The sequence below is a fragment of the Ranitomeya imitator genome, chromosome 3 (genome assembly GCF_032444005.1).
Source record: "Ranitomeya imitator isolate aRanImi1 chromosome 3, aRanImi1.pri, whole genome shotgun sequence".
In the NCBI taxonomy this organism is placed as follows: Eukaryota; Metazoa; Chordata; class Amphibia; order Anura; family Dendrobatidae; genus Ranitomeya; species Ranitomeya imitator.
Window position 1 is genome coordinate 456521007 of NC_091284.1, and position 25619 is coordinate 456546625.

The 25619-nt window shown below is 46.1% G+C and overlaps 1 protein-coding gene across 1 annotated transcript in view; it reads right to left on the reverse strand.

Moving 5' to 3' along the window:
• The window catches only part of GALNT17 (polypeptide N-acetylgalactosaminyltransferase 17), a 935232-nt gene that overhangs the window by 44207 nt on the left and 865406 nt on the right, over positions 1–25619 (reverse strand). The window contains exon 9 of the mRNA XM_069757424.1: positions 12036–12131. Coding sequence (XP_069613525.1) covers positions 12036–12131 — 96 coding nt within the window. The remainder of the gene's footprint in view (positions 1–12035; positions 12132–25619) is intronic.

Consider the following 25619-nt stretch of genomic DNA (forward strand, 5'->3'; position numbering starts at 1 on the left):
AAACACTAGGTGATGTGTCAGTGGGGTTCAGCACCGCCAGCTGTTCCCCTGCTGTGTAGTCGGCAACGTGTCCAGCACAAGCCACGCTGGCACAACAGAACAAAAGCTGCCACCAGTGCAGGCTTCGGCCTACACTCTGCTCCTCTCCTCCTCCTGCTGACCCTGGGCTCAAACACCGCTAGTTTTTGCCCGGAAGTGCTAGCTGCACAGAGAAAAACACCAGCCAATGTGTTAGTGGGGTTCAGCAACGCCAGCTGTTCCCCTGCTGTGTAGCCGGCAACGTGACCTGCAAACGCCATGCAGGCACAGGAACTGAAATTAAAGGGAACCTGGCCCCACCCCCCCAGGTGTTTCTATGTATAACAGCCACCTAGTACAGCAGTACTGCTGCATTTGTACAAGGTGGCTGACTTTTTCTCCTTGCCCACGTGGAACTCAACACGTACAAAATGTGTCTCATTGAGACCATTCCACTGTCCCTGAGGTGTGACTTTCCTTTCTAATGATACGCAGCACCCCCCTTGGTAGCGTTTCCCGTCTTTTGTCATCATGGTTAGCTGGCTGCGCCTGTGCATCCGCCCTGCTAGAAACAACGCCCCTCGTTGTCATATTTATTTTGTCAGCGAGGGTGTGGTTTATGGGCACGAGCAGTGCATATGTTCGCCTGTCTTAACTCATCTCCTTCCGCCTTCTTCAGACTGTGCGGCCTCCTGGCCGTGGTAGGCGATAAGGGATCAGCTGAGGCCGCCCAGTCTGGAGCAGGTGTAAGGACATGTGTAAGCGGCAAACCTATTTACTGCACAAGGCCACGAATCCCAGCCACGCAGTGTGATTTTTTGAAAACACACTGTGGGTCTGGGATTCATGTCCATCGCTAACCGCAACGGCCGACATGAAATGAGGTCAGAAGACAGGAAGCGCTCACAGCGCATGGCCAAGGGATCACAATAGCGCAGACTCCTGTACAGCAAATAACAACGCTCAGGAATCTGCGCCCAGTACCTAGGTGCAAATTTTGACACCTGTGCTGCGTCTCCTTAAAAAGACAAGTCACGCCTCCACAACTGTTTGACAGTATAATGGGCTAAATAGTGTACGTGTTTTAGTCAGCGTGTGCAAGGAGCAAAACAAATAGAGCAACCTTTTACTTGTGCAGCATTAATGCTGCACAAGGTGTGGCTCTTGTACCTTGCAACACCTGAGGGGGGGTTAAAGGTAACCTTTGAAATTGGTTCAACTAGGCTTCGGCCTACACTCTGCTCCTCTCCTGCTGACCCTGGGCTCAAACACCGCCAGTTTCTGCCCGGACATGCTAGCTGCACAGAGAGAAACACCAGCCAATGTGTTAGTGGGGTTCAGCACCGCCAGCTGTTCCCCTGCTGTGTAGTCGGCATCGTGTCCAGCACAAGCCACGCTGGCACAACTGACCAAAAGCTGCCACCAGTGCAGGCTTCGGCCTACACTTTGCTCCTCTCCTCCTCCTGCTGACCCTGGGCTCAAACAACGCCAGTTTCTGCCCGGACATGCTAGCTGCACAGAGAAAAACACCAGCCAATGTGTTAGTGGGGTTCAGCACCGCCAGCTGTTCCCCTGCTGTGTAGCTGGCAACGTGTCCTGCAAACGCCACGCAGGCACATGAACTGAAATTGAAGGGAGCCTGCCCCCCACCCCCCCAGGTGTTTCTATGTATAACAGCCACCTTGTACAGCAGTACTGCTGCATTTGTACAAGGTGGCTGACTTTTTCTCCTTGCACACGTGGAACTCAACAAGTACAAAATGTGTCTCATTACAGACCATTACAATGTCCCTGAGGTGTGACTTTCCTTTTTAATGACACGCAGCACCCCCATTGTTAGCGCTGCCCGTCTCCTGACATCATTGGTTGGCTGGCTGTGCCTGTGCGTCCCCCCTGCCCGACACAACGCCCCCGTTGTCTCATATATTTTGACTGCGAGGGTGTGATTGATGGGCACGAGCAGTGCATATGTTCCCCTGTCTTCACTCCCCTCCTTCCGCCTTCTTCTGACTGTGCGGCCTCATGGCCGCGGCATGCGATAAGGGATCAGCTGAGGCCGCCCAGTCTGAAGCAGGTGTAAGGACATGTGTGAGCGGCGAACATATTTACTGCACAAGGCCACGAATCCCAGCACCGCAGTGTGACTTTAGGAAAAGCCACTGTGGGTCTGGGATTTATGGCCATCGTTAACCGCACCGGCCAACATGAAATGAGGTCATGAGACGGCCTGCACTAACAGGGTATTGCCAAGGGATAACACAAGAGCGCAGTTTCCTGTACTGCAAATAACAACGGTAAGGAATCTGCGCACAGCACCTAGGTGTAAATTTGTACACCTGTGCTGCGTCTCCTTAAAAAGACTAGTAGTCACGCCTCCACTACTGTTTGACAGTATAATGGGCTAAATAGTGTACGTGTTTAATTCAGCGTGTGCAAGGAGCAAAATTAAATAGAGCAACCTTTGACTTGTGCATCATTAATGCTGTTCAAGGTGTGGCTCTTGTACCTTGCAACACCTGAGGGGGGGGTTAAAGGTAACCTTTGAAATTGGTTCAACTAGGCTTCGCCTACACTCTGCTCCTCTACTCCTCCTGCTGACCCTGGGCTCAAACACCGCTAGTTTTTGCCCGGAACTGCTAGCTGCACAGAGAAAAACACCAGCCAATTTGTTAGTGGGGTTCAGCAACGCCAGCTGTTCCCCTGCTGTGTAGTCGGCAACGTGTCCAGCACAAGCCACGCTGGCACAACAGAACAAAAGCTGCCACCAGTGCAGGCTTTGGCCTACACTTTGCTCCTCTCCTCCTCCTGCTGACCCTGGGCTCAAACAACGCCAGTTTCTGCCCGGACATGCTAGCTGCACAGAGAAAAACACCAGCCAATGTGTTAGTGGGGTTCAGCACCGCCAGCTGTTCCTCTGCTGTGTAGTCGGCATCGTGTCCAGCACAAGCCACGCTGGCACAACTGACCAAAAGCTGCCACCAGTGCAGGCTTCGGCCTACACTTTGCTCCTCTCCTCCTCCTGCTGACCCTGGGCTCAAACAACGCCAGTTTCTGCCCGAACATGCTAGCTGCACAGAGAAAAACACCAGCCAATGTGTTAGTGGGGTTCAGCACCGCCAGCTGTTCCCCTGTTGTGTAGCTGGCAACGTGTCCTGCAAACGCCACGCAGGCACATGAACTGAAATTGAAGGGAGCCTGCCCCCCACCCCCCCAGGTGTTTCTATGTATAACAGCCACCTTGTACAGCAGTACTGCTGCATTTGTACAAGGTGGCTGACTTTTTCTCCTTGCACACGTGGAACTCAACAAGTACAAAATGTGTTTCATTACAGACCATTACAATGTCCCTGAGGTGTGACTTTCCTTTTTAATGACACGCAGCACCCCCATTGTTAGCGCTGCCCGTCTCCTGACATCATTGGTTGGCTGGCTGTGCCTGTGCGTCCCCCCTGCCCGACACAACGCCCCCCGTTGTCTCATATATTTTGACTGCGAGGGTGTGATTGATGGGCACGAGCAGTGCATATGTTCCCCTGTCTTCACTCCCCTCCTTCCGCCTTCTTCTGACTGTGCGGCCTCATGGCCGCGGCATGCGATAAGGGATCAGCTGAGGCCGCCCAGTCTGAAGCAGGTGTAAGGACATGTGTGAGCGGCGAACATATTTACTGCACAAGGCCACGAATCCCAGCACCGCAGTGTGACTTTAGGAAAAGCCACTGTGGGTCTGGGATTTATGGCCATCGTTAACCGCACCGGCCAACATGAAATGAGGTCATGAGACGGCCTGCACTAACAGGGTATTGCCAAGGGATAACACAAGAGCGCAGTTTCCTGTACTGCAAATAACAACGGTAAGGAATCTGCGCACAGCACCGAGGTGTAAATTTGTACACCTGTGCTGCGTCACCTTAAAAAGACTAGTAGTCACGCCTCCACTACTGTTTGACAGTATAATGGGCTAAATAGTGTACGTGTTTAATTCAGCGTGTGCAAGGAGCAAAATTAAATAGAGCAACCTTTGACTTGTGCATCATTAATGCTGTTCAAGGTGTGGCTCTTGTACCTTGCAACACCTGAGGGGGGGGTTAAAGGTAACCTTTGAAATTGGTTCAACTAGGCTTCGGCCTACACTCTGCTCCTCTACTCCTCCTGCTGACCCTGGGCTCAAACACCGCTAGTTTTTGCCCGGAAATGCTAGCTGCACAGAGAAAAACACCAGCCAATGTGTTAGTGGGGTTCAGCACCGCCAGCTGTTCCCCCGCTGTGTAGCCGGCATCGTGTCCAGCACAAGCCACGCTGGCACAACCGACCAAAAGCTGCCACCAGTGCAGGCTTCGGCCTACACTTTGCTCCTCTCCTCCTCCTCCTGCTGACCCTGGGCTCTAACACCGCTAGTTTTTGCCCGGACATGCAATCTGCACAGAGAAAAACACCAGTCAATGTGTCAGTGGGGTTCAGCAACGCCAGCTGTTCCCCTGCTGTGTAGCTTGCAACGTGACCTGCAAACGCCACGCAGGCACATGAACTGAAATTGAAGGGAGCCTGCCCCCCACCCCCAGGTGTTTCTATGTATAACAGCCACCTTGTACAGCAGTACTGCTGCATTTGTACAAGGTGGCTGATGTTTTCTCCTTGCCCACGTGGAACTCAACACGTACAAAATGTGTCTCTTTGAGACCATTCCACTGTCCCTGAGGTGTGACTTTCCTTTCTAATGATACGCAGCACCCCCCTTGGTAGCGCTTCCCGTCTTCTGACATCATTGGTTGGCTACTTGCGCCTGTTCGTCCGCCCTGCCTGAATAAAATGCTCCTCGTTGTCTTAATTATTTTGACTGCGAGGGTGTGATTGATGGGCACGAGCAGTGCATATCTTCGCCTGTCTTAACTCATCTCCTTCCGCCTTCTTCAGACTGTGCAGCCTCATGGCCGCGGCATGCGAGAAGGGATCAGCAGAGGCCGCCCAGTCTGAAGCAGGTGTAAGGACGTGTGTGAGCGGCCAAAATATTTACTGCTCAAGGCCACGAATCCCAGCACCGCAGTGTGGCTTTATGAAAAGACACTGTGGGTCTGGGATTTATGGCCATCGTTAACCGCACCGGCCAACATGAAATGATGTCATAAGATGGGCAGCGCTAACAGGGCATTGCCAAGGGATAACACAAGAGCGCAGACTCCTGTACAGCAAATAACAACGCTCAGGAAGCTGCGCCAAGCACCAAGGCGTTATTTTGGACACCTGTGCTGCGTCTCATCAAAAAACCAAGTCACGCATCCACTACAGTTTGACTGTAGAATGGGGTAAATTGTGTATGTCTTTCATTCAGCGTGTGCAAGTAGACAAATTAATAGAGCAACCTTTCACTTGTGCAGCATTAATACTGCACAAGGTGTGTCTCTTGTACTTTGTAACACCTGAGGGGGGGGTTAAAGGTTTCCTTTGAAATTGGTTCAACTAGGCTTCGGCCTACACTCTGCTCCTCTCCTCCTCCTCCTGCTTCAACCCGGGCTCTAACATCGCTAGTTTTTGCCCGCAAGTGCTAGCTGCACAGAGAAAAACACACGCCATTGTGTTAGTGGGGTTCAGCAACGCCAGCTGTTCCCCCAGTGTGTAGCCGGCAAAGTGTCCTGCAAACGCAACGCAGACACAAAGCTGCCTCCAGTGCAGGCTTCGGCCTACACTCATCTCCCCCTGCTTACCCTTTGCTCCAACACCGCTAGTTGGGGCTCTAGGAAGACAATCTTTAATAGGCAAGGCAACGCATCTGGGTTCCAGCACCGCCAGCTGGTTCTCGGCAGTGTTCTTGTCACAGGTACTCCCTCGTGCCAAGCCTGGTTTCAGCACCGTCAGCTGTTTACGGGTTGTGTCAACTTCACTGAGACGCCTATGCTTGCCCCGTCGTGGTGCGGTCGAGTTAGCCAACTCCAGGGTGCCTCCAGTTTAGGAGCTTCCTATGTGGGCTGCGTGAACTGGTAGTCAAGGCTGGTTCTGTAGTGCCAGTAGGCCCAGCTCCCCCTGTAGGACTGTTGGGGTTCGGTAACTGCGGCTGCCTCGCGGCCTAGCTGTTCTCTCCTCTCCTGTGGACCTTCGGGTCCACCACCTGGTTCCAGCACCGTCAGCTGGTTCCGGGCCGAGCCTTTGGCTTAGGTGCCTCCTCCTGGGTATCCGAGTTCCGCCAACGCCAGGCGGTCCTTGGTAGTGCTTTTAAGCGCGGGCACCTACAGCTTAGTAACCGGGTTCCAGCACCGTCAGCTGGTCCTCGGTCGTGCCATTGGCTCTTGCACACTGGGGCAACGCATCCGGGTTCCAGCACCGCCAGCTGGTTCTCGGCAGTGTTCTTGTCACAGGTACTCCCTCGTGCCAAGCCTGGTTTCAGCACCGTCAGCTGTTTCCGGGTTGTGTCAACTTCACTGAGATGCCTATGCTTGCCCCGTCGTGGTGCGGTCGAGTTAGCCAACTCCAGGGTGCCTCCAGTTTAGGAGCTTCCTATGTGGGCTGCGTGAACTGGTAGTCAAGGCTGGTTCTGTAGTGCCAGTAGGCCCAGCTCCCCCTGTAGGACTGTTGGGGTTCGGTAACTGCGGCTGCCTCGCGGCCTAGCTGTTCTCTCCTCTCCTGTGGACCTTTGGGTCCACCACCTGGTTCCAGCACCGTCAGCTGGTTCCGGGCCGAGCCTTTGGCTTAGGTGCCTCCTCCTGGGTATCCGAGTTCCGCCAACGCCAGGCGGTCCTTGGTAGTGCTTTTAAGCGCGGGCACCTACAGCTTAGTAACCGGGTTCCAGCACCGTCAGCTGGTTCTCGGCAGTGTTCTTGTCACAGGTACTCCCTCGTGCCAAGCCTGGTTTCAGCACCGTCAGCTGTTTCCGGGTTGTGTCAACTTCACTGAGACGCCTATGCTTGCCCCGTCGTGGTGCGGTCGAGTTAGCCAACTCCAGGGTGCCTCCAGTTTAGGAGCTTCCTATGTGGGCTGCGTGAACTGGTAGTCAAGGCTGGTTCTGTAGTGCCAGTAGGCCCAGCTCCCCCTGTAGGACTGTTGGGGTTCGGTAACTGCGGCTGCCTCACGGCCTAGCTGTTCTCTCCTCTCCTGTGCACCTTCGGGTCCACCACCTGGTTCCAGCACCGTCAGCTGGTTCCGGGCCGAGCCTTTGGCTTAGGTGCCTCCTCCTGGGTATCCGAGTTCCGCCAACGCCAGGCGGTCCTTGGTAGTGCTTTTAAGCGCGGGCACCTACAGCTTAGTAACCGGGTTCCAGCACCGTCAGCTGGTCCTCGGTCGTGCCATTGGCTCTTGCACACTGGGGCAACGCATCCGGGTTCCAGCACCGCCAGCTGGTTCTCGGCAGTGTTCTTGTCACAGGTACTCCCTCGTGCCAAGCCTGGTTTCAGCACCGTCAGCTGTTTCCGGGTTGTGTCAACTTCACTGAGACGCCTATGCTTGCCCCGTCGTGGTGCGGTCGAGTTAGCCAACTCCAGGGTGCCTCCAGTTTAGGAGCTTCCTATGTGGGCTGCGTGAACTGGTAGTCAAGGCTGGTTCTGTAGTGCCAGTAGGCCCAGCTCCCCCTGTAGGACTGTTGGGGTTCGGTAACTGCGGCTGCCTCGCGGCCTAGCTGTTCTCTCCTCTCCTGTGGACCTTCGGGTCCACCACCTGGTTCCAGCACCGTCAGCTGGTTCCGGGCCGAGCCTTTGGCTTAGGTGCCTCCTCCTGGGTATCCGAGTTCCGCCAACGCCAGGAGGTCCTTGGTAGTGCTTTTAAGCGCGGGCACCTACAGCTTAGTAACCGGGTTCCAGCACCGTCAGCTGGTCCTCGGTCGTGCCATTGGCTCTTGCACACTGGGGCAACGCATCCGGGTTCCAGCACCGCCAGCTGGTTCTCGGCAGTGTTCTTGTCACAGGTACTCCCTCGTGCCAAGCCTGGTTTCAGCACCGTCAGCTGTTTCCGGGTTGTGTCAACTTCACTGAGACGCCTATGCTTGCCCCGTCGTGGTGCGGTCGAGTTAGCCAACTCCAGGGTGCCTCCAGTTTAGGAGCTTCCTATGTGGGCTGCGTGAACTGGTAGTCAAGGCTGGTTCTGTAGTGCCAGTAGGCCCAGCTCCCCCTGTAGGACTGTTGGGGTTCGGTAACTGCGGCTGCCTCGCGGCCTAGCTGTTCTCTCCTCTCCTGTGGACCTTCGGGTCCACCACCTGGTTCCAGCACCGTCAGCTGGTTCCGGGCCGAGCCTTTGGCTTAGGTGCCTCCTCCTGGGTATCCGAGTTCCGCCAACGCCAGGCGGTCCTTGGTAGTGCTTTTAAGCGCGGGCACCTACAGCTTAGTAACCGGGTTCCAGCACCGTCAGCTGGTCCTCGGTCGTGCCATTGGCTCTTGCACACTGGGGCAACGCATCCGGGTTCCAGCACCGCCAGCTGGTTCTCGGCAGTGTTCTTGTCACAGGTACTCCCTCGTGCCAAGCCTGGTTTCAGCACCGTCAGCTGTTTACGGGTTGTGTCAACTTCACTGAGACGCCTATGCTTGCCCCGTCGTGGTGCGGTCGAGTTAGCCAACTCCAGGGTGCCTCCAGTTTAGGAGCTTCCTATGTGGGCTGCGTGAACTGGTAGTCAAGGCTGGTTCTGTAGTGCCAGTAGGCCCAGCTCCCCCTGTAGGACTGTTGGGGTTTGGTAACTGCGGCTGCCTCGCGGCCTAGCTGTTCTCTCCTCTCCTGTGGACCTTCGGGTCCACCACCTGGTTCCAGCACCGTCAGCTGGTTCCGGTCCGAGCCTTTGGCTTAGGTGCCTCCTCCTGGGTATCCGAGTTCCGCCAACGCCAGGCGGTCCTTGGTAGTGATTTTAAGCGCGGGCACCTACAGCTTAGTAACCGGGTTCCAGCACCGTCAGCTGGTCCTCGGTCGTGCCATTGGCTCTTGCACACTGGGGCAACGCATCCGGGTTCCAGCACCGCCAGCTGGTTCTCAGCAGTGTTCTTGTCACAGGTACTCCCTCGTGCCAAGCCTGGTTTCAGCACCGTCAGCTGTTTCCGGGTTGTGTCAACTTCACTGAGACGCCTATGCTTGCCCCGTCGTGGTGCGGTCGAGTTAGCCAACTCCAGGGTGCCTCCAGTTTAGGAGCTTCCTATGTGGGCTGCGTGAACTGGTAGTCAAGGCTGGTTCTGTAGTGCCAGTAGGCCCAGCTCCCCCTGTAGGACTGTTGGGGTTCGGTAACTGCGGCTGCCTCGCGGCCTAGCTGTTCTCTCCTCTCCTGTGGGCCTTCGGGTCCACCACCTGGTTCCAGCACCGTCAGCTGGTTCTAGGCAGTGTCTTTTGCTCTTGTACCTTCTGCTCCCCATCCTGATTCCAGTAACGTCAGCTGGTTCCGGGCAGAGCCTTTGGCTTAGGTGCCTCCTTCTGGGTATCCAAGTTCCACCAACGTCAGGTGGTCCTTGGTAGTGCTTTCAGGCACGGGTACCTCCTGCTTAGTAACCGGGTTCCAGTAACGTCAGCTGGTCCTCGGTAGTTCCATTGGCTCTTGGACCTTCGGCTACCCATCCGGGTTCCAGTACCGTCAGCTGGTTCTCGGCAGTGTCTTTTGCTCTTGTACCTTCTGCTCCCCATCCTGGTTCCAGTAACGTCAGCTGGTTCCGGGCAGAGCCTTTGGCTTAGGTGCCTCCTTCTGGGTATCCGAGTTCCGCCAACGTCAGGCGGTCCTTGGTAGTGCTTTTTAGCACGGGTACCTCCTGCTTAGTAACCGGGTTCCAGTAACATCAGCTGGTCCTCGGTAGTTCCATAGGCTCTTGAACCTTCGGGTAGCCATCCGAGTTCCAGTTCCATCAGCTGGTTCTTGGCATTTTCTCAGCCTTCTTGTACCTTCTGCTACATTTCCAAGTTGAAGACCCTAAAGTCGACGACCCGGAAGACCACCCCGATGACGACGACGACGACGACCCGGAAGACCACCCCGATGACGACGACGACGACGGCGGAGACGACGACGGAGACGACGACGGCGGAGACGACGACGGCGGAGATGACGACACTGAAGACGACGACCCTGGAGACGACGACATGGAAGACCGAGAAGCAGAAGAACAAGAGGCTGCAGAACAAAGAGCAGAAGAACATTAAGCATAAGACTTAATATCAGAGCAAAAGATATTATCTAAATTATATGCAGAAGAAGACTAAGCAGTGTATGGGGGTGAGTCCGTTCCTCCTCGTGGTGCCCCTGGATAAAGCCTGATGCTGCAGGCCAAACTGAACGCGGACAAATGTAACTTTTGTGACTGGCAGAACGGAAGGTGTAATCTTCCAACTTTTATAGATAACAACTACGGGAATGCCTGTCACAAATGAGAATATGATGAAGAAGTAGAATAGGAAGAATAATAACAGTGGAATAAAAAGAATATGTAGAATAGGAAGAATAATAATAGTTGAAGAAAATGAATATGAAGAATGTAATAAAAAAAAAAAATAGGTAGAAGATGAAGAAGAAGATGAATAAGGTGAAGAAGTTGATGTCAAAGATGCTGATGATGATGAAGATGAAAGTGTGGGAAAAGGAAAAAAAAGAAGGGGAAGGTCGTGGAATAGTGAAACATCAATATCTGACAAAATAAAAAAAAATTTACATAGTCAATATCTTTTTCAATCCGAACGTCTTTAAAAAAAAAAAAAATCATGCTATTCTATTTGATTGGACTAATCCTCATTGCCTTTAATGTCTCCGCCACCTCCCCCATACATCCTACATTATTCTTAGTTGTTTTCCTTCATGTAGAATGAACCTACAAGGAAAGAAAGGGTTTATTTTAATTCCGATATTTTGGTCCCATTGACTTGCATTGGGATCGGGTATCGGTATCGGCGATATCCGATATTTTTTGAATATCGGCCGATCCAAACCGATACCGATACTTTCCGATATCGGAAGGTATCGCTCAACACTATTTATTGGCTAACCAGAAAATAATATGGTTAGCCAATAAAGGTATCACTCCTAGAATACTTCTGTCATCATTGGGCAGAAAAGTATTCACATCGATTTTTCTGGCTAACACGGTACCACAATACAATTTGCTATTGTACATCATCAAATGTAATCTGATATAGTGTTAGCTGTAATCAGGCAAATCTCTACAGCTGAAAGCACTATGAGAGTAGAATGGCAGCTGCATATGTGGTGTTTATGACACTAATTTCTACTGTGGTATAATCACACACAGCTCTTAAATGAGATCAAGAGAACATACTATCTGTTATTACATGTCTCACATTGGTAGCACCCAAGCGGTTTAGGTATACTTTCTGGGAGATGTATGTCCTGCCCATAGATCTTGACAGCCTAGTCAAATTCATAAAAAGTTATGTTACCTTAGTGGCACAGCTTAATCCAGAAACGCACTTCTGTCCATGACTAGAATACATGTGTAGCATTGGTACACAGCACTTGTAAGATGTACCAAATTCATTAAGTGGCAGGTGCATCTTATTCCAGCAGCTTTGTCCAATAAGACTGGCATGTGCCAGAAATAGCGAAGCAAAATACTCCGTAATTAAAAAAAAAAATAGGCAGGTCCACAAGAATATTTCATTTTAATACTGATTCTAAAATATATTTCAAATTACAATTATGTACCATATATCTAAATCCAGTAATTGATTATTCAAAATTAAAGAAAATGGGGAAAAAGTTCAAGTAAATTTAAAACTGTACAGTAGAAAACTTAAGTAAGGTATGTATGTATAACAACTTCTATGACCTGGTTCCCTTTCTAAATGGGTAATGATCTCCTATTACATTATATCTGAGCTAATGAATCTGCTGCTGATGCATTTGATAATTAGATTTTTTTTACAAAAGTCAGGAATAATACCACTTCAGTGGTTTTATAGATATTTATGCTTGATAAACAAGCCCCAAAGTAATGCAATTACCACAAGTTCATTATTCCAGAATAACCAAACTGTTACTGCTCAATTGAGTAAATCATTATAATCATCTATATGTGATTCTAACTGATGAACCATGAAGCATAAAACAAATAGAAAGATCTAACCTGAGGGCCCCATCCATGGCACGGATACATTATAGCTGTATGATTCTCCTGTGGGCCTTGGTCTAGACAAACATCTTTAGCTTTGTTGTTTCGTAGCTGAGGAAAGAAGAACAAAAGGTTTTTTTATTTTGTTTCTACTTAAAAGAACATTTTGAAGTCTGTCGAAAGATCGCTTAGGCAGCGCTGAAACGGAACAATGCCCTTCAAAATAATGTTCAACTTCTTGAAGTTGCATAATTTTTTTGCACTTTATGCCATGGATTCCAGCTGATTCATCCTGACACACTACTTATAAATTCAACATTGTTCAAATTTTGACTGCAAAGGATATCAGAGAACAAATTACCAAATATATGAAAAATGAAAAGTCAACATAGCAGCCTAGTGAGAAATATTTTATTGACTTGTTGTGTCTATTCATTCTGTAAACGGATAAAACTCTACCTATATGTACATTCATCTAGAAAGCACGTTGTCTATATAAATTGAAGAAAAAATTTGTTTTAGCATTCATATTAATTTTAATAATGGTTCGAGGCTACATAAAATACAAATTTGCTATAAAGCACAGCTTAAATTGATGCTGTTTATATTTCAGGCACATATTGAAAGATAAATGCTATCCAATATTCCTGTTCAAGGCAAAACAACTACAAAGACATACTTGATTGACGCAATGTATCCTCTCAGTAAAAAGTATCTGCTATTAAGTTTTAAAAGGTACTTCGAACAACTGTATAATATAGTGTACTAGAAAAGATTTGTTTACAAATTTCCTATCATTCCTAGAAGTGTCAACACTCTTAGCTTGAATTTACGTAAAGGGGTTGTCCACTACTTGGTCAACCCTTTCTTGATCTCTATGTTTTCCTCCTTGTAAAATAATAACACTTACTCACCTGCAGTGCCAGTGCTGTTCCATCAGTATTGACACTGGCTCTCCTGGTTGAAGGCGTGACTTTATTATGGTACACAATCCCTGTGGCCAACCAGCACTGGCTAAACTTCCCCCAACCTTCAAACAATTTACATACATGTGGAAGATGTGAGAACTGTTGCTCTCTTGTTTCCATTGGATTTCTCTGAAGGCAAGGAGAGTGAAGCCAGCACTAATAAACTGCAGGGATTGAGTGACATAAAAATGTTGTCAAAGGTTGCTGAGGCAAGTATGGAGCAGGGTCTCTCTAATTTTTGCTTATATAGAAATATTTCATTTCACTTCGCTTTACATACATTGTCATCGCTGTCCCCAATGGGGCACATAATCTAAATTCCAAATTCGGTATGTATTTGGAAGAGATAGATCATTTCACTGCTGTTAAATATTTAGAAGTTGCTATCAATAGCTGACACCGGCATTTAAATAAGGCGATTACTTGAGAATTTCTACACTGGCTTCCATAAGCACCACTGCATCACAATTCAGGGGATCTAAAGGGCTACCATGGTAGCTATGAGCATGCTGCAGGCGCCTATACCTGTCATCTTAACCCTCCTGTAAAGTTCAGTCACAGATTGATCATTATGGGATATCAGCAAATACGCTACAGTATATACTTCAAAACAGTATTGTTGAAATATAATGTAAGCAATCGAATAATCAAGTTTCATAACAATCAAAAGGTTCAATTCTCCTATAAGGGACTTAATATGCAAAGAAAAAAAAAGTTTTAAAAAAACATAAATAATGAAAATCACACATTTTCCCCCAGTAAAAACATAGTAATTAAAAACAAAAAAAGAAACATGTTTGGTTATGTATGAAGAAGTCTGTTACATTAAATTAGAAAATTATTTAAACTAAGTAAAATGATATACAAAAAGCCAGTATTGTAATTTTTTGGTTTGGAAGATGAAGCAATTAAAATGTTATATGTACCTCAAAATGGTATGAATAAAAACATTAGCTCTGCGCATGGAAAACAAGCTTTCATACAGCTCCATGAAAATAAAGAAAATACCCCTGAAAAAGCCATCTTGGAATGGTGGTATGCATGGGGTAGTGTTCCCACATACATGTACCTTAAAGGGAACCTGTCACCTGAATTTGGCGGGACCAGTTTTGGGTCATATGGGCGGAGTTTTCAGGCGTTTGATTCACCCTTTCCTTACCCGCTGGCTGCATGCTGGCCGCAATATTGGATTGAAGTTCATTCTCTGTCCTCCGTAGTACACGCCTGTGCAAGGTAATCTTGCTTTGCGCAGGCGTGTACTACGGAGGACAGAGAATGAACTTCAATCCAATATTCCGGCCAGCATGCAGCCAGCGGGTAAGGAAAGGGTGAATCAAACACCTGAAAACTCCGCCCATATGACCCAAAACTGGTCCCGCCAAATTCAGGTGACAGGTTCCCTTTAACCCCTTAACGACCAGAGATATTTTTGGTTTTGCATTTTCATTTTTTCCCCTTCTTCCCAGAGCCATAACTTTTTAATTTTTTGGTCAAAATCGCCATGTGAGGGCTTATTATTTGAGGGACTAGTTGCAATTTTGAAAGACATTTTTGGTTTTACCATGTCATGTACTAGAAAACGGGAAAAAAAATCCAAGTGGGAAAAGTGCAATCCCAAAATTGTTTTTTGTTTTGCTTTTTTACTAGGTTTGCTAAATGCTAAAACTGACCAGCCATTATGATTCTCCAGGTCATTATGAGTTCATAGACACCAAACATGTCTAGGTTCTTTTTTATCTAAGTGGTGAAAATAAATTCCAAATTTTGTTAAAAAAATTGAGCCATTTTCTGATACCTGTAGCGTCTCCATTTTTTGTGGTCTCGGGTTGTGTAAGGGCTTATTTTTGGGTGCCGAGTTGACATTTTTAATGATACCATTTTGGTTTAGATGTGATCTTTTGATTGCCCATTATTGCATTTTAATGCAATGTCGCAGTGACCAAAAAATTTAATTCTGGCGTTTTGACTTTTTTTCTCGCTACGCTGTTTAGAGATTTGGTTAATCCTTTTTTCTATTAATCGGGCGATTCTGAACATGGCGATACCAAATATGTGTATGTTTAATTTTTTTATTGTTTTATTTTGAAAGGGGCGAAAAATTTTTACTTTTATATATATATATATATATATATATATATATATATATATATATTTTTAAACATTTTCTTTTACTTTTGGCATGCTTCAATAGTCTCCATGAAAGATTAGAAGCTGCCATAACCCGATCGTCTCTGCTGCATACAGGCTATGATCAGTTCGCCTGTGTGTAGCTGAATTACTGACTTGCTATGAGCGCCGAACACTGGGTGGTGCTCACATGAAGCCGGCAGTGATAACCATAGAGGTCTCCAGGAGACCTCTGGTTCTTATGCCAACTCATTGGTGACCCGCGATCACGTGACGGGCGTCACCAGTGGGTGGATTTCCGTCTCAATTGCCAGAACTGCATGTTAAATGCCGCTGTCAGCGACATTTAACTGCTTAATAGTCCTGCATATTCCGTACACTTCCACTGCTTTTTCATTATGGTCATGGTAAAGATTTTTTTCTGTTCACTATTTATTATGCACTAATTTATGTAGAACGGCATTATTGTTGCTTGTTCTCTTTGTATCACTTTATATTTCAGTTTTTCTTTTTTAATAAATTTGCAAAAATTTCTACATTTCTGTTTTTTTTCCAGTCAAGATGGGGTGCAGAGTGTATATTAATGAGAAAAAAATGAACTTTTTTTTTATATTAACCAAATGGCTGCAATGAAACAAAGAGTGAAAAATTTAAAGGGGTCTGAATACATTCCGTACACACTGTATATTGGCTGCTATGGCTTGTTAATCATATAAAGACATATGAACTGACAAATATTACTTTCCATGAACTGCTCAACACTAAGGGGACCTGGGAACAGAGTGATCATAAACTGTCTCTAACCTTCTGCACTGGCAATTTATTTATATTCTGTTTTCCCTGGATTCAGTAACACTATGTGATTGTACCCTTGGCATTATTGAATACATACTGCATTATCATTTGTGTTTGTCTATTGGTGTTTAAATTGTTGCAAGTCGTTTAATAGTTGATAATTATTTGAATTCACCTTCTTGATATTTGTTGGGCCATATGCTGTACTTAATGCTACTAGGTTTTGGGGCTCCTGCCTGTTCAAGTTATCTTACAGCTCTGGCAAAAATTAAGAGACCACCACATCAAAACCTTGTCATGGGCAGCCCAATTTCCAGACCAGAACCCCATTGAAAACCTCTGGAATGTAATCAAGAGGATGATGGATAGTCACAAGCCATCAAATAAAGAACTGCTTACATTTTTGCGCCAGGAGCAGTGTGAAAGACTGGCAGAAAGCAAGCCAAGACGCATGAAAGCTGTGATTAAAAATCATGGTTATTCCACAAAATATTGATTTCTGAACTCTTCCTGAGTTAAAACATTAGTATTGTTGTTTCTAAATGATTATCAACTTGTTGTTTTCTTTGCATTATTTGAGGTCTGAAAGCACGGCATTTTTTTGTTACTTTGACCATTTCTCATTTTCAGAAAATATTTACAAACTTTATTGCTTGAAACTTCGGAGACATGTTGTCAGAAGTTTATAGAATAAAACAACAATTTACATTTTACTAAAAATATATCTATAAAGAGAAAAATCAGACAAACTGAATATTTTGAAGTGGTCTCATAGTTTTTGCCAGAGCTGTATCTATCAATTCTATTTGTATTTACTGTATGTAATCATCTCTTCTATCCTGTCAGCTCCTGCAGCGATTTTACAGAACACGGCAGATGAATTACCGGCTTTTCTTCTATCTATGTATATAGGTAGAAAAAGAGAACTGCACGAGAAAAAATACCTTAAAGCTTGAGAAAGGATTGTTTTATCCGAAACTCTGCAACACCACAGGGCATTAACCCCTTAGTGACAGAGCCAATTTGGTACTTAATGACCAGGCCAATTTTTGCAATTCTGACCACTGTCACTTTATGAGGTTATAACTCTGGAACGCTTCAACGGATCCCGCTGATTCTGAGATTGTTTTTTCGTGACATATTGTACTTCATGGTAGTGGTAACATTTCTTCGATATTACTTGCGATTATTTATGAAAAAAATGGAAATATGGCGACATTTTTTAAAATATTGCAATTTTCAAACTTTATAGTTTTATGCCCTTAAATCAGAGAGATATGTCACAAAAAATAGTTAATAAATAACATTTCCCACATGTCTACTTTACATCAGCACAATTTTGGAAACAAAATTTTTTTTTGTTAGGGAGTTATAAGGGTTAAAAGTTGACCAGCAATTTCTCATTTTTACAACACCATTTTTTTTTAGGGACCACATCACATTTGAAGTCATTTTGAGGGGTCTATATGATAGAAAATAATGAAGTGTGACACCATTCTAAAAACTACACCCCTCAAGGTTCTCAAAACCACATTCAAGAAGTTCATTAACCCTTTACGTGCTTCACAGGAACTGAAACAATGTGGAAGGAAAAAATGAACATTTAACTTTTTTTTGCAAACCTCTTAATTCAGAACCATTTTTTTTATTTTCACAAGTGTAAAAACAGAAATGTAACTATAAATTTTGTTACGCAATTTCTCCTGAATACGCCAATACCCCATATGTGGGGGTAAACCACTTTTTGGGCGCACCGCAGAACTTAGAAGTGAAGGAGCGCCGTTTGACTTTTTCAATGCAGAATTGGCTGGAATTGAGATCGGACGCCATGTCACGTTTAGAGAGCCCCTGATGTGCCTAAACAGTGGAAACTCCCCACAAGTGACACCATTTTGGAAACTAGACCCCTTAAGGAACTTATATAGATGTGTGGTGAGCACTTTGAACCCCCAAGTGCTTCACAGAAGTTTATAACGTAGAGCCGTGAAAATAAAAAATCGCTTTTGTTTACACAAAAATGATCTTTTCGCCCACAAATTCTTATTTTCACAAGGGTAACAGGAGAAATTAGACCACAAAATTTGTTGTGCGATTTCTCCTGAATACGTCGATACCCCATATGTGAGGGTAAACCACTGTTTGGGCGCACTGCAGAGCTTGGAAGTGAAGGAGCACCGTTTTACTTTTTCAATGTAGAATTGGCTGGAATTGAGATTGGACGCCATGTCGTGTTTGGAGAGCCTCTGATGTGCCTAAACAGTGGAAACCCCCCACAAGTGACCCCATTTTGGAAACTAGACCCCTTAAGGAGCATATCTAGATGTGTGGTGAGCACTTTGAACCCCCATGTGCTTCACAGAAGTTTATAATGTAGAGCCGTGAAAAAAAAAATCGCATTTTTTCTACAAAAATAATCTTTTTGCCCACAAATTTTTATTTTCACAAGGGTAACAGGAGAAATTAGACCACAAAAGTTGTTGTGCAATTTCTCCTGAGTACGCTGATGCGCAATATGTGGGGGTAAACCACTGTTTGGGCGCACGGCAGAGCTCAGAAGGGAGGGAGCACCATTTGACTTTATGAGCGCAAAATTGGCTGTCGTGTTTGGAGACCCCCTCGGAAGGGCTCGGAAGGGAAGGAGCGCCTTTTTGGAATGCAGACTTTGATAGAATGGTCTGTGGGCATTATGTTGCGATTGGAGAGCCCCTGATATACCTAAACTGTAGTAACCCCCCACAAGTGACCCCATTTTGGAAACTAGACCCCCCAAGGAACTTATCTAGATGTGTGGTGAGAAATTTGAATGCCCAAGTGCTTCACAGAAGTTTAGAATGCAGAGTCGTGAAAATAAAAAATATTTTTTTTTCACAAAAAAGATATTGTAGCCCCCAAGTTTTTATTTTCACAAGGGTAACAAGAGAAATTGGACCCCAGAAGTTGTTGTCCAATTTATCCCGAGTACGCTGATGCCCCATATGTGGGGGTAACCCACTGTTTGGGCGCATGGCAGAGCTCAGAAGGGAGGGAGCACCATTTGACTTTTTGAGCGCAAAATTGGCTGTCGTGTTTGGAGACCCCCTGATGTACCTAAACAGTGGAAACCCCCCAATTCTAGCTTCAACCCTAACCCCAACACACCCCTAACCCTAATCCCAACCTGATCCATAATCCTAATCACTAACCCTAACCATAATCACAACCCTTACCCCAAAACAACCCTAATGTCAACCCTAACCATAACCCTAATCAAAACCCTAAATCCAACACACCCCTAATCCTAATCTCAACCCTAACCTCAAACCTAACCCTAATCCCAATACACCCCTAATCACAACCCTAACCTTAACCCTAATCCCAAACCTAACCCTAATCCCAAGCGTAACCCTAATGCCAACCCTAACCCTAATACCAACCCTAATCCAAACCCTAACCCTAATCCCAGCTCTATCCCTAACTTTAGCCCCAACCCTAGCCCTAACTTTAGCCCCAACCCTAACCCTAGCCCTAAGGCTACTTTCACACTTGCGTCGTTTGGCATTCCGTCGCAATCCGTCGTTTTGGACAAGAAACGGATCCTGCAAATGTGCCCGCAGGATGCGTTTTTTGCCCATAGACTTGTATTGCCGACGGATCGTGACGGATGGCCACACGTCGCGTCCGTCGTGCACTGGATCAGTTGTGTTTTGGCGGAGCGTCGGCACAAAAAAACGTTCAATGAAACGTTTTTTTGTACGTCGCATCCGCCATTTCTGACCGCGCATGCGTGGCCGTAACTCCGCCCCCTCCTCCCCAGGACATAGATTGGGCAGCGGATGCGTTGAAAAACTACAGCTGCTGCCCACGTTGTGCACAATTTTCACAACGTGCGTCGGTATGTCGGGCCGACGCATTGCGACGGCCCCGTACCGACGTAAGTGTGAAAGAAGCCTAACCCTAAATTTAGCCCCAACCCTAACCCTAAATTTAGCCCCAACCCAAACCCTATATTTAGCCCCAACCCTAGCCCTAACCCTAGCCCTAACCCTAACCCTACCCCTACCCCTACCCCTAACCCTACCCCTAATCCTAACCTAACCCTACCCCTAACCCTAACCTAACCCTACCCCTAACCCTACCCCTAACCCTACCCCTAACCCTACCCCTAACCCTAACCTAACCCTACCCCTAACCCTACCCCTAACCCTAACCTAACCCTACCCCTAACCCTACCCCTAACCCTACCCCTAACCCTAACCCTACCCCTAACCCTAACCCTACCCCTAACCCTAACCCTACCCCTAACCCTAACCCTACCCCTAACCCTAACCCTATCCCTAACCCTAACCCTACCCCTAACCCTAATTTTAGCCCCAACTGCTGTTCTCCTGCCGGCCGGCAGATGGAGACAGACGGCGGGCGCACTGGGCATGCGTCCGCCATGTTCTTCTGCCGGCGGCCAGGAGGAGCAGCAAGATGATCCAGGGACACAGGTGAGTATTGTAGGGTCCCCGAATCCCCCTATTTCTCTGTCCTCTGATGTGCGATCACATCAGAGGACAGAGAATTACACTTTACTTTTTTTTTTTTTGCGGTCGCCGGTAAACAGTTAATTACCGGCGATCGCAAAACAGGGGTCGGTAAAGCCGACCCCGATCATGCTCTTTGGGGTCTCGGCTACCCCGGCAGTCGAGACCCCAAAGATTCTCCCGGTGCCGGCCGGCGGGCGCACTGCGCATGCGCCCGCCATTTTAAAGATGGCGGCGCCCACCGGGAGACACGAGGAGCATCGGGGGAGCTAGGTGAGTATTGGGGGGCCACCTGGGACCCCTTTTCTCTGTCCTCCGATGTGCGATCACATCGGAGGACAGAGAAATTAAAAAGAGATCGCTTTTTTTTTTGCGATCGCCGGTAAACGGTTAATTACCGGCGATCGCAAATGCGGGGTGGGTTAAAAACCCCCCGAATCATGCTCTCTGGGGTCTCGGCTACCCCCGGCAGCCGAGACCCTGGAGAAAATCGGCCTGTGGGGGGCGCTATTGACTTTTTCCACAGCGCCGTTAATTAACGGCGCTGTGGTTTAAGTACCCTTAGCGGCCGCCGTTAAAAGGCGTATCGGCGGTCGATAAGGGGTTAAAGTTCCTTTTTTTACATCCTTTTGTGCTGTTTCAATTTTTGTTTACTATCTATGTTTTTATATATATATATATGTCACTGACATCTATATTTCTATGTATTCTATGTGTGTATATCTATTCTATCTATTGTATTCTAACTTGTCAGTGTGATTTTACTGTATGGGCACATGAATTGCCGGCTTTTCTCCTATCTATCTATCTATCTATCTATCTATCTATCTATCTATCTATCTATCTATCTATCTATCTATCTATATGTGTTTTGAAAAATATTTCCTTTTAAAACGATGTGTAAATGGTATGCTTTCCACCAGTCTTTCACACTGCTCCTGGTGCAAAAATGTAAACAGTTCTTTGTTTGCTGGCTTGTGACCATCCATCATCCTCTTGATTACAATCCAGAGGTTTTCAATGGGGTTCAGGTCTGGAGATTGGGCTGCCCATGACAGGGTTTTGATGTGTGGTCTCTTAATTTTTGTTAGAGCTGTACATTGATGTCAGTGACAAATACAATTAGTGACAAATACAATTAGTACAGTGTGTGTACAAATTACTGGACATGTATTTAATTATTAAAAGATTATTTTTCGGAAGTTCACAGCCAGTGAACTCACTTCACCAATCTGACGTCAGTGTGAGCGTGGGAAAATTTCCATCACATAGGTGAGTTCATTGGCCGTGAACTCCTATTCCCTGTCAGACGGCACCGTGAGCAGGATAACTTTTTCACGTTCGTGGTGCCCTCAGACAGGGAATAGCAGTTCACACAGAGACATTGAGCACATGAAGCCTGCCATCTAGATGTAGCAGAGGTGGACCTGACGTGGGATAAATGGATTTAAGCATCTCTGTGGAAAAGTGAGGAATACTGTTGTTTTTTTTTTTTTACCACTGTTACAGATAACGAGGGCATCAGGGGAGTAGACAAAGTTGTAAGTATGGTTTAATTAAGAATATTAAAAGAGTCTGCCTTTCTTTCAATTAAAGGGCTTTTTCTGGGTGTCTGTGTTTTCTTACAAGGTGACTATGAGGTTAGTAATGGGGGTGTATTATTGTCGCCTCTCCATTACTAACATCGGGGCTTGATGGCACCTGATGGTGACATCAACCCCCCCAACTATTACCCCACTTGCCACTGCTACAAGGAAAGTGGGAAGAGCGAGGCTAAGTGCCAGAATTGGTGCATCTTAGAGATGCACCTTTTCTGGGGTGGCTTAGAGCTGATGTTTTAGCCTGGGGGGAAGCCAGTATCCATGGCCCCTTCCTAGTCTATTAATATCAGCCCACAGCTGTCTGCATAGCCATTGCTGATTATTAGTTATAGGGGGACCCTATATCATTTTTTTGGGGGGTCCCCCTTTTTAACAGCCAGTAAAGGCAAATTATACAGCTGTGAGCTGATAATAATAGCCTAGGAACCTCCATGGGTATTACCCCCATTCCAGGCTATAAACATCTGCCCCCCGCCATTGGCTTATCCTCTGCGGGTTATGAAAATTGCACAGGAGCCCACGCCATTTTTTTCTGAAAAATAATCTTTTATTAATTAAATACATGTCCAGTAATTTGCACACACTGTACTAATTGTATTTGTCACAGACATCTATATATCTACCTATTCTATTTGTATTTACTCTATGCAATCCATCTCTTCTATCCTGTCGGCTCCTGCAGTGCCGTAAAAATTGGGTGCATAAATATCGGACAGCACTCTTATGGTCTGAGTGCTGTGCAATTTTTTTCTCGCACCCATAGACTTGCATTGGCGAGTCTTGGCCGAGTCTCAGTGACAATCGCAGCATGCTGCAAATTTACATGCACGTAGAATATGCTGGAGAAAAAACACGGTGATGTGAGCTGCCCCATAGATTAACACTTGTCCGAGTGCTATGCGATGTTATCTCTCATAGCACTTGTCCATATTCTATGGTAGTGTGACGCCGGCCTTACTCTGATAAAAATGAACAAGAATTTGCCTTCACTTTCCTACACCATCAGATGGCAGCAGCACATAAAGTGTTTTTTAATGTTCAATATTTGAATGAGACATTTTTTCCTGTCTTTGCACTTTGCACTTTATGCAATTCCTTTATGCAATGCCTTTATGCGTGTAGAAGTATATTATTTGAATGAGGTATTACAGTTTGTGCCTTCAAGCGTGTATGGATGACCCTTCTTGTGATTTTTGGCAAGTTTTGCACTTAGTGCATAGCCTTTAGGAGTTAGGCCATGTGCACACGTTCAGGATTTTTTGCATTTCTTTGTGTTTTTTCGCTATAAAAACGTGATAAAAACGCGAAAAAAACGCTAACATATGCCTCCTATTATTTGCAGGGTATTCCGCATTTTTTGTGCAAATGTTGCATTTTGTGCAAAAAATCGCATCGCAGAAAAAAAAGCAACATGTTCATTAAATATGCGGAATTGCGGGGATTCCGCACACCTAGGAGTGCATTGATCTGCATACTTTCTGCATGGGGCTATGCACACCATGCGGGAAGTAAGCAGATTATGTGCGGTTGGTACCCAGGGTGGAGGAGAGGAGACTCTCCTCCATGGACTGGGCACCATATAATTGGTAAAAAAAATAAAAAATAGTGATATGCTCACCCTCTGATGGCCCCAGGAGTGTTCCTGCCTCTCCGGTACATGCTGCCGGTTCCGTTCCTTTAGATGGTCTGTGTGAAGGACCTGCGATGACGTCACCGTTTTGTGATTGGTCGCGTGACGTCATCGAAGGTCCTTCACACACAAACCATCTATAGGAACGGACGCCGCCGAGGAGATCGGCTGTCTGCAGGTAAGTATAACCATTTTTTTATTTTTTTTATTTTTTTTTAAACATTCTATCTTTTACTATTGATGCTGCATAGGCAGCATCTATAGTAAAAAGTTGGTCACACTTGTCAAACACTATGTTTGACAAGTGTGACCCACCTGTCAGTCAGTTTTCCAAGCGATGCTACAGATCGCTTGGAAAATTTTAGCATTCTGCAAGCTAATTACGCTTGCAGAATGCTAAAAAACCCGCGAAAAAAACGGAAGAAAAAACGCAAAAATAAATGCGGATTTCTTGCAGAAAATTTCCGGTTTTCTTCAGGAAATTTCTGCAAGAAATCCGGATGTGTGCACATACCCTTAACCCCTTTACCCCCAAGGGTGGTTTGCACGTCAATGACCAGGCCAATTTTTACAATTCTGACCACTGTCCCTTTATGAGGTTATAACTCCGAAACGCTTCAACGGATCTTAGCGATTCTGAGATTGTTTTCTTGTAACATATTGTACTTCATGATAGTGCTAAAATTTCTTTGATATAACTTGCGTTTATTTGTGAAAAAAATGGAAATTTGGCGAAAATTTTGAAAATTTCACAATTTTCCAACTTTGAATTTTTATTCTGTTAAACCAGAGAGTTATGTGACACAATATAGTTAATAAATAACATTTCCCACATGTCTACTTTACATCAGCACAATTTTTGAAACAAACTTTTTTTTTTCAAGGAAGTTATAAGGGTTAAAATTTGACCAGCAATTTCTCATTTTTACAACCAAATTTACAAAACCATTTTTTTTAGGGACCACCTCACATTTGAAGTCATTTTGAAGGGTCTATATGGCAGAAAATACCCAAAAGCGACACCATTCTAAAAACTGCACCCCTCAAGGTGCTCAAAACCACATTCAAGAAGTTTATTAACCCTTCAGGTGATTCACAGCAGCAGAAGCAACATGGAAGGAAAAAATTAACATTTTACTTTTTAGTCACAAAAATGATCTTTCAGCAATAATCTTTTTAATTTCCCAAGGGTAAAAAGAGAAAATGGACCTCAAAAGTTGTTGTCCAATTTATCCTGAGTACGCTGATACCCCACATGTGAGGGGGAACCACTTTTTGGGCGCATGGCAGGGCTCAGAAGGAAAGGAGCGCCGTTTGACTTTTTCAAGCTAAATTTGACTGGAATTGAGATCGGACGCCATGTCGCGTTTGGCGACCCCCTGATGTGCCTAAACAGTGGAAACCCCCCACAAGTGACCCTATTTTGGAAACTAGACCCCCTAAGGAACTTATCTAGATGTGTCATGAGCACTTTTATCCTCCAAGTGCTTCACGAAAGTTTATAACGCCCGGGCGTGAAAAAAAAAAATCCTATTTTTTCCACAAACATGATCGTTTAGTCCCCAATTTATTATTTTCTCAAGGGTAAAAGGAGAGATTGGACCCCAAAAGTTGTTGTCCAATTTGTCCTGAGTACGCTGATACCCCATATGTGGGGGGGACCACTGTTTGGGCGCATGGCAGGGCTCAGAAGGAAAGGAGCGCCGTTTGACTTTTTCAAGCTAAATTTGGCTGGAATTGAGATCGGACGCCATGTCGCGTTTGGCGACCCCCTGATGTGCCTAAACAGTGGAAACCCCCCACAAATGACCCCATTTTGGAAACTAGACCCCCTAAGGAACTTATCTAGATGTGTCATGAGCACTTTTATCCCCCAAGTGCTTCACGAAAGTTTATAACGCCCGGGCGTGAAAAAAAAAAATCCTATTTTTTCCACAAACATGATCGTTTAGTCCCCAATTTTTTATTTTCTC